Source organism: Dermochelys coriacea, chromosome 1 (genome assembly GCF_009764565.3).
Source record: "Dermochelys coriacea isolate rDerCor1 chromosome 1, rDerCor1.pri.v4, whole genome shotgun sequence".
NCBI classification, from domain to species: domain Eukaryota; kingdom Metazoa; phylum Chordata; order Testudines; family Dermochelyidae; genus Dermochelys; species Dermochelys coriacea.
In genome coordinates, this window is record NC_050068.2 from 9,929,778 (window position 1) to 9,942,292 (window position 12,515).

General features: G+C 43.8%; 2 protein-coding genes across 5 annotated transcripts in view; one reads left to right on the forward strand and one right to left on the reverse strand.

The window, feature by feature from the left end:
* The window catches only part of RNF169 (ring finger protein 169), a 48,919-nt gene extending 41,838 nt beyond the window's left edge, over positions 1-7,081 (forward strand). Inside the window, exon 7 of the mRNA XM_038407015.2 lies at positions 464-7,081. Within this exon, the coding sequence (XP_038262943.2) occupies positions 464-1,675 (1,212 nt within the window). The 3' untranslated portion in view covers positions 1,676-7,081. The remainder of the gene's footprint in view (positions 1-463) is intronic.
* Positions 7,082-9,979: 2,898 nt separating this feature from the next.
* Positions 9,980-12,515, reverse strand: part of XRRA1 (X-ray radiation resistance associated 1) — a 56,688-nt gene continuing 54,152 nt past the window's right edge. For 3 of the 4 annotated variants that reach the window (XM_038406989.2, XM_038406976.2, XM_038406984.2), the window contains 2 exons: positions 11,573-11,672; positions 9,980-10,461 (listed from right to left, as the gene is read on the reverse strand). In XM_038406989.2, the coding sequence (XP_038262917.1) occupies positions 10,190-10,461; positions 11,573-11,672 (372 nt within the window). In that variant the 3' untranslated portion in view covers positions 9,980-10,189. The remainder of the gene's footprint in view (positions 10,462-11,572; positions 11,673-12,515) is intronic. The other variant, XR_005293682.2, reaches the window with a different exon arrangement.

Genomic DNA, 12,515 nt, shown 5'->3' on the forward strand with positions numbered 1-12,515 from the left:
GGGATCCAGGCTGTGCAGGATTCTGGTGCTCCCTTGTTACCTGTGGACCATTCAATGTGCTCGAACCAGCCACAGTCGCTTAGTCTGACTTGCTGCAGGATCTGGAGCACCCCAGGCTGCATTTCAGATTAGACAGTGCACAGCTGAATGGAAGGCAAGCAGGACTGCAGGGCCTAGCACCAAGGCTGGACTTAATGCTCGTTATTGACGTGGTGGGATAAGGAAGTCGCTGGCCCGAGAGGAAGAAGGTGGCTGAGGCTGCTGGCTGGTACAGCAGACATCGTGGCCTGATAAACAGGTACAGTTGCCTGAAAGATTAGGAACTAGTGGTCTAATTAGTTGTTTGAGTGATTTGCAGCGTTTCCTATTCTCTTGCAGATTCACCCATTTCACTCTTACTCTGGCCCCTCTTTTTAGATCACTACAATAACAAACTTTCTAATCCCGTTGACTTGTTTTACAGGTTCTATCAGTGACCAGTGCGTCGACTCCCATCGTTGGAGTTTTGTCATCCACCCAAAACAATCGCTGCCTCTCTGCCCCAGATTTGACAGCAGAAAAGCGTCTGGTTTCCAACTCTGTTTCATCACTGTCCATCCTGCACAAGCCGGAGCGATCCATCAGCCCTGAGAGCAATGACAGTATCTCAGAAGAGCTCAATCATTTCAAACCTATTGTCTGCTCACCGTGCACTCCTCCCAAGAGGCTTCCCGACGGCAAAGTCTTGAGTCCTTTGATTATAAAATCTACTCCAAGGAACCTGAACCGAAGCCTACAGAAACCAACCACCTATGAAGCTAGTCCCAGAATCCTGAAAAAATGGGAGCAAATATTTCAGGAGCGCCAGATTAAAAAGACTCTCTGTAAAGCTACCCTTACATCTCTGGCTTCAGAGACCGGAGAGGACTTTCTGGTTCCTGACATTGCTAACTCCAATAAGGAGCAGCTGCGAATCTTAAATGATCAAATTCTACCTGATACTGCGGCACACACAAATACAGAGTTAGATTATTTCCCTTCGATCAGTGAAGTGACGCTCGAAAGGGCTGGTAACAAGAAAAACCGTTCACAGGCCTTAACAATGGATGGCAGTTCCTCTGAACTAGATACAAGATCAAATGGAACCTCTCTGAACACTCAAGCTTCAGATGTGTCTGAAGTAAAAACAAATTCATATCTGGACAAATCTTGTCTTAGCATTGGGGCAAAAATAATGAGCAGAAGAATAATTGGAGTCAACCCAGTGCTGCCAGGGAACAGTATGCTAGGAGTTTCTATCAAGACAGCAGGAAAAAAGCAGCTTAAATACCTGAACAATAGTGAATTAATCAACGTACAAAACGGAACCTGCAATTCCGTTGAAAATGTGATTGGCGAACAGCCCCCTTCACTGAGAAGAGGACGGAAGAGACACTGTAAAACAAAGCACTTGGAACAGAATGGTTCGGTTAAAAGACTGAGGCAGACAGCTGGTGAGATGGGCTTGGCCACAGATGATCCTTTAGTGAGGGAGATGGAACAGAAGCTGCAGCAGGAGGAGGAAGACAGGAGGCTAGCCTTACAACTGCAGCGAATTTTTGACAGTGAAAACAGGACAATGGATAGGCGGAAAGCAAGAGTAGATCAATATCTCTTGCGGTCAAAGAGCACTACAGGTGCAAAGCAGCACCTATGAACAATGTTGCCTTTTGTAGAGGACATGAGGTTTATCAAAATATCCTATAGGAGGAGCTATTTTCTTGTCATACAACCACCCACAATTTTTTTTTCTTTTTGATGGTAATACATTTTAGATCCAGTTCATGCTGAAGCCAGGGTCCTTGCAGGCTAAAAGCAAAAATTCACCTGTCCCGTTTTGTCCATCGCTCTGAAAGACAGCCGATCCTCCCCATGTATACACTGAAATGTACTTATACATAGTAGGTGATATTTCTGAGTTAAATGCTGGTGGTGGCCATCTTACTAAGGCAATGGGATACCAAGAGTATATGAGCCCAATGATAAAGACCTTGTAAATCCAATGTCCAGCCTGCTGCATCATGTCAGACAGAAATTAGGGATTGAAAACACCATCTACATAAATCATCTAGACTGTTTCTCTCCAACCCCCAATCCTGTGCCTGTTTCACTCTCTCCCTTATGCTGCAGCCAGATACTGTGAATGGATCATAAGTTATACCATAGTGATGTAAACTCCCTGGTTTGTGATGGCCTCTTTCTTAAGGGGTCCCACTGTTACAAGGTTATGAGCCATGCTTTCTCCTTTTTGTCCCAACAACTAAGGAGCAAATGGATACACCGATAGTGGATACAATTCAGTAACACCTTCCAAGGGCACAAAAAATGAAATACATTAGACAGTGTAGATCAGGGGTTATTTTAATGAGACCAAATGCAATGTAGGAAACCTGAAAACCAAGGATTTTACGGAAAATGCATTGTTGAAAACTAGTTAATCGATGTTGGTAATATTGTAGAAAACTTAGCTATAAAGAGAAGGTAAAGTGAATACTACCAACCCACTCTCTTGGGGTGGCATGAAGGTGAAACCAATCAACACTGTTTTACTCATCTTGGACATTTAGGAAGAGAAGCATCAGTAAGGAAAAGAGCCACCTAAATGAATCCGTTTGACATTGGCAGCATGGGAGCCCTGTGTAGTGCTCATTCCCTAGGTATAAACCAGCCACGGTTGGGTTGGGGAATGTGTGCACTGCAGTGATAGTAATACGCTTACTGCACTATTTACACAGAGGTTTCAAAGAGTTTGGTAGGAGTAATTATCCATTATCTTCACTTTAGAGATGTATAAACTGACACACAAAGGTTAAAATTCTCAAAAAGGCTGCTAATTTTGGGCACCTCCCATTCCAGTTGAAGTCATTGGGAACTGGGAGTGCTCAGCACTTTTCAAACTCTTGGTCCTAGATCTCCCAAATGGGGTTCTCCAAAAACAGTAGCATCCAGTCATTTGACTCTATCAACTTGCCCGGGGTCAGTGGTAGAGTTGGGAACAGAAAACAGGACTCTTGACTAGTCCAGGACCTTATCCAGTGGAGAGTGTGTTCTCCACTCCACATGCAGCAATCACCACATGAAGCCCTTTCCAAGTGAGAATTCTCACAAGGCTTTCACTGTTGAGCTTAATGCCACAACCTGGCCCAAATCACTGTGTTGTTTTAAGCAGCCCAATGAAGTCTGGCTGTCTGCCTGTGTCATGGAGGGTGTTCATTGTTCTCTCTTGGACCAATTACACAGAATATAGATCAGTGCATTAGGTAAGATAAATGTCCATGCTCACTGTTTAATGAGTGTGCTTCCTTCCCAAAGAACCTCTGCTTTTCTCCCTTTCATCTCAGGCCTGTCCTCGCAATTGTTTCATTGAGTGAAATAATTTTTTTGATTACCACCAGTAATGGGCTCAAAAATGTCACTCTTGAATCCTGAATTTCTAGACGATGGATCTTCTGTTCTTTCAGTGGAATTTTTCCCCTCCTCAGAAACATGAGTCTGCCAATTTAATATCTTGTTGCTCCTTATACCAGGTGACACTGGAATTTTAAAGAGCTACCTGAAACACACTGCACCAGCAGTACACCAAGCAGCTGGCATAACTTGCAGCTGACCTGTGGAGTGCAGAGAGGTTCTGCTAATGCAGCATACAAATGAGGTTGATGTGAAAGGATTTTAATTGTTCATCTATTTCTGCCATGTCTTTTGCTCTCTCCTTCCATCTTAAATGATGATGAATGGCTTGCCTTCCTGGCAACAAAGGAATTGGTTTTGTCTCCAGCTTGCCGCTTATTCATATAACTACAAGGACCCTGAAGCTTTTTACTGCTTTAAACTGGATTTTAAAAAAAAAAAAAAAAAAAAGAAATCTTATATTTTAATGGATAAAATTTATATATTTTAAATACTATATTTCAACAGATCGACACTTTCATTTTGAGAAATCTTGTAGTAATGATGACATAATATATATCTCGTATTAACACACAAAAAACTACTGGCTATTAAACTAATATGTGAAGCCAGGAAGTTGATGCTGGCTTTCTGCACTCTTAGACTGGATTGCTGTGCCTAACTGTTGTAGCTCATGGGTTGTGTACTATTGTATCCTCTTCGGAGAGGAAATTCTGCCCTTAGTTACACACTTGCAACCTTTCTGGGCCAAATGCACAGCTGATTTTAAGCTGATACAACTCCATTGACTTGACCTGCATTGCACTCACTTAAGCCAGCAATGAATTTGAAGGAAACTGCCAAGTCGTTGACTTGATTGAAGTCAGTGGGTTTGCATGGGTCAGAGTTACTGATGATCAAATTTGGTCTCATCAGTACTTATGAACAGCAGAGTACATTAAGGATGGAGCAGCAGTCTTTAATCCTGAGTTTGCTTTATTTTTGTTCCGAGCAAAAGCTTCTTTTACACTATCCAAGAGTATTCTTGATTCTCTTTCCCCCCCCTCCCCCCCGTCTCTTTCAACATCCCTCTCACACCGCCCAAATGAATACCTTGAAACAGGCTTCCTTATTCAATTACCTTGCCTTGTTCTAGGCCTGGGCTGCTGGCTTTTTTTTTTTTTTTTTTTCAAAAAAACAAGAGAGCTTTTGAGAAACTTACTTTATGTGGGTCTCACAAGCTGAATGTATCTTTCCTGAGGATGAGATTTTGAGTCCTACCACCTAGGCCAGTGTCCTTTTGTGTGTGTGTGTGTGTATGGTTTTTTGTTTTTTGGTTTTTTTAAGGTCACTTAAACACTTGGGTTTTATGTGTTAATTTCATGTTAATTTCTTTTTTATTTTAAATCTAAGTCTCCATGGAAGTGCAGGAGCCCTTGCCTCAATTATGACAGTTCCTCAAGCTAACATAGCTTGATAGAAAAGAACGAGGCTAGAATGTCTGTTACATACTTTATTATCTATGGGTCGTTCACACAAAAGGGCCCCTACTCTGCAAACTGTTACATGATTAATCCAAGGCCCTGATCCCATTGAAATTAATACAAAGCTCCCGTTGATTCAGTGTGTGCAGGTCTGGACCATAATAGAAAAGCTCTTACAGTGTATGGTCCATTGTATCAGTATTTATTTAAGGAGGCCTTTGATTTTGGGATCCTCGTGAGGAATACTCTGGATCCTAAAAATCTTTGTCACTTTTTTTGAGACATTATTACTCGTATGCAGTAGCATCTTTAAATAATGTGGCAGGGTTGGTTTTAATATTTCCAAGGGGTATTTGTCCACAAAATACAGTGTAGGATTTTAGTCCATTAATTTCAACCTTCTTAAAAGAAAACTAGTTTATATTTATAATTTTATCCTCCATCTAGTTGCTTAAAGATCAAGAAAGAGTTTCCAGTTTGCTAGAATAGGTAAGTCCTACTCCCTTTGAAGTCAGTGAGAACAGGATTGGGCCCATACCGCCTGGTCCAAAGTCCAATGAAGTCAGTGGGAGTCTTTCCACTAACTCTGGGCTTTAACTGCACTTCAAACAATGGAAGTTCCCAACCCCTCGTGCATTCAGAAGTCAAATTTACACTTCCCTTGTCGCAACTAATGCCATGTGAGAAGTATCAGTAAAACAGCAGCTCTGGTGGAGACACTAGACCGATGGATGGAGTCAAAGATCTCCACATGTCTGGAGGCACTAAAACAACAACAGATTTTTATTAAAAATATCTCTATTTTGGCAATTGTTTTGCATCCTCCTCCTTTCTGATCTAACATTCTCTAAGGAATTGAACCTAATCCCTGCAGTTTGCGTGAAGGTGAAGGCATGTCCAAATTCTTCCAAAATGTGAAAGTTTCACACCTTACTGCCCTCCTGTAAGATCAAATGGGGCTCAGCTGTGGCAGCCCTGTTGCTGGTGAAGTAATTGCACTACTTGTTGCACTCCGTGTGACCAGAAGGGATGGGGTTAGGGATTTCATTTAGTAGGTGAATGACTGAATCTGCCAAAGATGCCCCAGGACTTTAAACCAACTCTGATTCTATGTAGATTTCTAGATGGGGAAAAAAATGTATTAAGGTTCTTTTTGGGGGGGGTTAGTGACTACAGACATCAGTAAACAAATGAAGGAAAAGTGCCAAAAGAATGGATTGTGCAAAAGATGATTGTGTAACACTGTCCTATATTGTCAGTATTTTTCTTCAAATGGTATTGTACATGCAGTATGGATTAGTCTTGAAGTACAGCTTAAACAAGTGCTTCTTTGTCTTTTGTCAATGAAAGCAAAGGGGAGATAGAAGCCTTAAAGACTATAATTAATTTTAAAACCAGGCCTTTAGCCATGCATCAAGGAGATAGCCCTGCAGTGCTCTCTGCTGGACTTTCCGGACCTCTTTGCCATCGTATAGTTTTCAAGTGAAAGGTTGGTAAGGAGCTTGTCCTGTGAGAAGGGAAAATATTTCATCAAAACTCATCCTTACCGATTTTTAAAGGGGACGAGAAATGAAAACTAAAGACCAGTCCTTGTTCAACTTGTGCATGTGGACACGAAGGTCCAGAAAGTCACTGATTGAGCTCTAGGGGATCTTTGCTAGATCTTCACAATGAGCTCAAACCTGTGCCATGTCTGCTGATTGAACTGTAGCTTGGAAGCCGGAATGGTCGCTCTCCATGTTGTACATGAGTTTGATGCAAACTTTTTTCTTCCCTGCATCTTTAAAACACTGCAACGCATCAAACAGATAGAGAATTAGCTATTCACTATGCAAAGAAAAAAATTGTTTAACTGATGGGATTATGTGTACGCCTGGTTTTCTGGTGTTTACTGTCAAGCTGTTTAAAACAAATATAGATGTTGCTACATTTTTCCAATATGCTTTAAATTATTGTGCTGTGGTGTATCCTCAACTTGCTGTTCAAAAACCCAGTGCAGTAGAAGACAAAAGGTCATTTAGGGTCTCAGCTGAACCACTGTGGCTTCATCAGCACATTATAAAACACAGTGGAGTTTACTGAAAGCTTATTTACTTGCATGTGTGTAATGTGTGGGTAAAATAACATGTAGGGACATGGTTCTATGGGACTGTGGCTTCTGTTATTTCAAGCAGAGTGAAAAATTCCCAAACGAGACCTGTGTCAGCCATACAGATACCTTGTACATTTTAACAGCAGTGAAGAGGGCTCTAATTCCAGGACAAAGGCAGAAGTTAAAATAGAATAAAACAAGGTTCTTGTAGTGAATTATCTGTTTGTCCTGAAGTTGCTGTACATGAAAACGAGCAAGCCCGTCCCTGTGTCTTTTCTAACCTGTTACAGCCCCAGCCTATATAAGTTTGCTAGATGGGGATTGGTCCTGCTTGAGCAGGGAGTTGGACTAGATGGCCTCCTGCTACTCTATGAATGGTATGCAAAAAAACAGCTGCTGAAACTTCCAGTTTGCCATAATAAAACACCTCCTTCATGTAGTGAAGTAATTGTCTGGCCAGTGCTGCCAGAAAAGGCTGGGGTGGCCTGCAGGGGGTATGTGGCAGATGAGAGCTCCGGGGGTCAGACTGGGCTGAGATAATGACACCACGAGTCCGAACAGCGCAAAGTTTTGCCTGTGTAGGTAAGGCCCCCCTCCCCTTGCTAACCGCAGGAGACCTGAACAGCTGTTTTTGTAGCGCAGCCAGGGCTTGGGGCTTCCACGTATCACAGGGCTGGCATTTGCCATAATCTTACTCTGTTCCCATCGCAGTCAGTGGGCGCAGAGGCAGGGCTAGGGTACAATCACTAGTAGCAATACAGCTGAGAACAAGAACCTTTGCTGTATAGTCAAGGATAACTTCAGCGAGGTGGGAGGAGAATGAAAGATGGGCTCCACCGTGGTCCTTCTAATGCCCAGCTGCCATCCCACACCGGAGCCAACCCTGGCTGCAGAAATGAGATGGAGAGGAGGGTTTTGGAGTTGGGCCGTTGGAACACTTCCTAGGCTAAGGTGTAGATTCATAAAGTCCACGCCCAGAAGAGACCTTTAGATCATCTGGGCTGGCCACCTGCTTAACAGGCCACAGAATTTCACCCTGGCTTGAGCCCTGTAATTTGACTAAATCATCTCTTCCAGAGAGGTATCCTGCCTGTAACAGGCAACTAGCATCCTCCCAGAAAAGTTCAGAAACCTGGTGTTCGGATCCCAAGCATGGGGGGAGCTTATCTCTACAGAATGCTGCCCCCAGGCATGGTGGCAGGCTTCAAAACCCTTCCTTTGTTACTGCGGGAGCCAACAGTCATGTTCTGTCCAGCCAGCACCAGAGTGCCCTCCAGCCCACAAGGTGAGGGGAGCAATCCTTAAAGGGGCCAAAGGTTTTCTTTCTCCTGCTGGCCCAGATCCAGATATACACACATACTCTCGCTCTCTCAGGCTGCAGGGGGGCACTGGGAGTTGTTACACCTTTCTCTGCTAGATGAAAAGAGCTCTTAGTAGCTGCTCTCCTCTCTGTGAAGGTGTTTATATGCTCTGATTAAGTTCCCCCCTTGTTCTTTTTGATAAATGAAACAGATGGTGCTCTTTCAGTCTCTCACATCCACACCTCAAATCAATTTTAATGGCTCTTCTGTGCCCTCTACAACTTAACATCCCTTTTAAATGTGGCCACCAGCCCTGGGTGCAGTATTGCCATCTCAGCTTGCCCTTCCAGGGGGTTTACCATCTTCCCCCACTGCACATGCTGAGCCTTATCACCGTTTTAAATTTGGTTTAGGTAAATTAGTCCAAGTATCATGGAATCCCTTCAGGGCTGAATTTGGTCCACACTGGTTCTTTTAATCATTCCTCCCAGATCACCTCCCCCCAAGCCCTGTGATTGTGCAGCGCTCATCAATGCAAAGACTAATTTTCCTGTAAGAGACAGTTGTTTGACAGAAACAAAGTACTTCAGTACGAACAAAGCCCATTCAGACAGTCAAAGTGCTGTCACACGGACTAGAGCCACTGGGTCTGTAACAACTCCGCAACCACTGTAGCAATGGGTGTTACAAGGGTGCTCCTTTGCCCTGCCACTGCACCTCTGGAGTTGAGGGGAGGAGCTTTCATTTTAAATACGACTAAGCCCACACGTTGTTTTCCTAACTCAATTCTGAGCCATGTAGAACTTTTTAAAATCTGTTTGGGCTATCGCTGTACTCCAAGCAAGGTGACCTCAGCAGCAGCAGTACTTGCACGGTAGGAGTGAAGGGTTAGTAACTTGTTTTAAAATCTGAACGCTGGATAAGCTTCCAGCAGTCATCTGAGTTACTACACTTCCCTTAGAAACAAAGATGTGTATCAGCTTCACACATTTCACAAATCCAGCCCCCCTGCTGCTCTGGGAAAGACACCACTGTGATACACAACCAACAAGCAGGTGCCTGATTGTGGGGTTATGCTACAGGTGTGACTCACGAAACACATGCAAAAATGCATGCGCTGGAGTATAATATTTTGCTTAGAAAATGTTTTAATATTTTGTCTTGAGTTCTTACCTATTCCTAGCTCAGAATGATTGTTACGTGGAGTAGAATCCTCACCTTGCTTATCTATGCTAGAAATTCAAGTACTTCAATGCGTTAGTTTCCTAGGTCCAGAATCCATGTGGAGTAGGTGTTCTGAGGTGTGAGGGGCATGGGAAGAGAACTCGTAGTCCATGTAAATTTAACCAGGCAGGGTTGATTAATGTTCCATTAAGATGAGCTGAAGTTAGTATGGCAACATGGGAAACCAGTTCCATTTGTTGCCCTTCCCTCTGTTTTCACTACTTTATGAAGGACATCCACCCACATATTGAGCAGTAACTGATATCAGGCGAGTGCCTTTAGCCACCCCTGTTGTTACCCATCTATAGACACTGCATTGCACCCTGGGTGATGAAAGGATTCCTGCTACACTCACCCCCATCCACACCTGGAACACGTTAGCCAGCTGGATTCCTTACTTCAGAATAACCATGTTATAGCGGCACACGCCTTGCTGTTGGCAGCAGCAGGGTAATAACTGACCAGGTGTTTTGTGAGCTATTTGTTTATTTCACTGATTGCAGCTGTAACTATGTGGACTCAAGTGAGAACAATTGTACTGGCATGTTACACACACATACCTTTTCACTGTGCTGCATTTTCAACCCTCGCTCCTAAAAGTGCACTAACCTTGTTATAAAACTAACTCAAAAATATATCTAGAAACACAAAAGTTCGGAAGCTCCTGTTCTCCACAGACCAGTTTACAAAGCAAATGTCACTAAGCTCCTCTTACGAGATGAGCTTTTCTCCAAATCCGTATCCTGAGGCAGAGAGTCTGGTTTACTTTCCTCGATCTTGACAAAAGTTTCCTGAGTTGGGCTTTGCCCCGGCTCTGGGATATTCACACACTCGTTGCAAATCGCCTTATTGGAAGTTGCCAAAGCAGCCTTGTACTTCTTGTGGAATTCCTTCATCAACCCCAGAGCTTCCTGATACTCCTTTTGGTTGGATTTCTTCTTTCGCAAAACAGATGCTAGGGAAGATCAGAAACATGATCTCACTATGTTTCCCCTGGAATTGGTCTTTTAAAATCTCACTGTGACTTTGATCTTTACTGCTTCCCTCCCACTTCTGATACAGAAAACATTGTCAGGTCCTATACTCTGAACTCAGCCGCAGCTCCTACTGTAGGCAACCGGGACTGCACAGATTGGGCCCATAAAGTAAAACTGGTTTAGTCCATAGATAGCTGGACTCCAGCTACCTTGTGTGGAGAACGTCACTCACTAAACTACTTCCAAACAGGACTGCTGCTTCCCACACTAGGTTTTGATGCGTCGGGAGCACAAACAGTAGAGTTTGGGATGAAAGGTTCTGCTCTGGAGCTAGAGAGATTTAAATGGCCTAGGTATTGGATTGGGCCCCTGGCATTCTTGAGTTCAACTCCAACTCGTCTGGCCTTGGACAAGTCACTTCCCTTTGCCTCTGTTTCCCTTCTCTGTCAAATGGGGCTGACTGCAGTACAGGAGTGGGGTGAAGGTCAGTTACAGGGCTTGATGCTGTGGCCCCTGTTCTCAGGATTATTCTATTATAAAACCTGAAAATACGGACTTTAGAATGGAAATTTGAACACGGTGCCTCCACTTGGTTAGTGGTCTTTTTAACCTGCAGTGGGAGGTACTCGGTTAGCCTGGAAGCTACACTCTCATTTTGTACTTTTCCACTTTAGGAAGCCATTTTTCATTTAGTTTGAGGAAACAGATGGCAGCAGGGTCCAGTTCATGATTTGTTCCTGGTTCACATCACGGAGGACCATGCGAACCCTGGCTGTTGCGGGTCTGAGTCTATAACATGCTGCCTGCTGCCCAACTTCTACAGGCTACTCAGCACCTCCTAGAGGGATGGGGAAACTGAGGCATAGAGAAGGGACATTTCCAAGGTCACCTATAAGTCACTGTCAAAAAATCACGGGTGGAACATAGGTAACTTGACTTCCAAATCTAATGCCCTTAGTCACTGGACCACACACATTTAATTTCAAATACTTCACAATGCAGATGTTTCCAACCTTTGCACAGGTCTGTCTTATACAATCTTTGCATGCAAGTGAAAAGTAGTGAGCAGAAATACAGAGGGGAAAATACCTAGTGGAACTTCTGTGATGTTCATGTTGCCTCTCATGGCTAGGAAGACTTCTTCCAGCAGCTCAGCTTTAGTCTGTCTCAAAAGAGGTGGCTTCCCCATCTACAAGGAAAGCAGACAATGACAAGTAGGTGTGATGGTCCATGTCTCTGGTCATCTTCCACTATTCTCCTACCCTGCCCTGCAATGTTCGGCGCACTGCGCTTTCACTGGAAACATGGCTTGTCCGTTCTAAGTGCTCAGCTCAGTTTGCCCTGAGCAAAGCTGGTCATAGACGTGTCTCAGACGTGCCAATCTATGTCAGGTCCATGTTTCTCAGCTGTCCTTTGTACCTAAATGCTGAGTGATGTGCAATTACAGAGTAGCATGGCTCTTACATCATTCTACTGCAATATAAGAATTTACTCCATAGCATCGACCCATCCTGGTGGGCTACTGTCAACATTTTGGAGATGGACAGTTCCTCACTAAACCATAGACCAATGGTTGCCAATCTTTTTGGGCAACTGTGCCCAGGTTCCAGATTAAGCGGGGTGAGCCCATGCCCAAAAGTTGCCATTCAAAATGCACGCAACACACCATGATTAAGCTTGGAATGATCGTGTAATGGCAAGGTGGGGGTCTGGAGCATGCCATGGTCCTAATATCCAACGAAAGGTTGGATATTAGGAAAAACGTTTTCACTAGGAGGGTGGTGAAGCACTGGAATGGGTTACCTAGGGAGGTGGTGGAATCTCCTTCCTTATAAGTTTTTAAAATCAGTCTTGACAAAGCCCTGGCTGAGAAGATTTAGTTGGGAATTGGTCCTGCTTTGAGCAGGGGGTTGGACTAGGTGACCTCCTGAGGTCCCTTCCAACCCTGATATTCTATGATTCTATGAAAGGCAAGAATGAGCAATAGGCTGGGGCCCTGAACAGAAACTCTTCATGCAGGAATAAGGGAAAC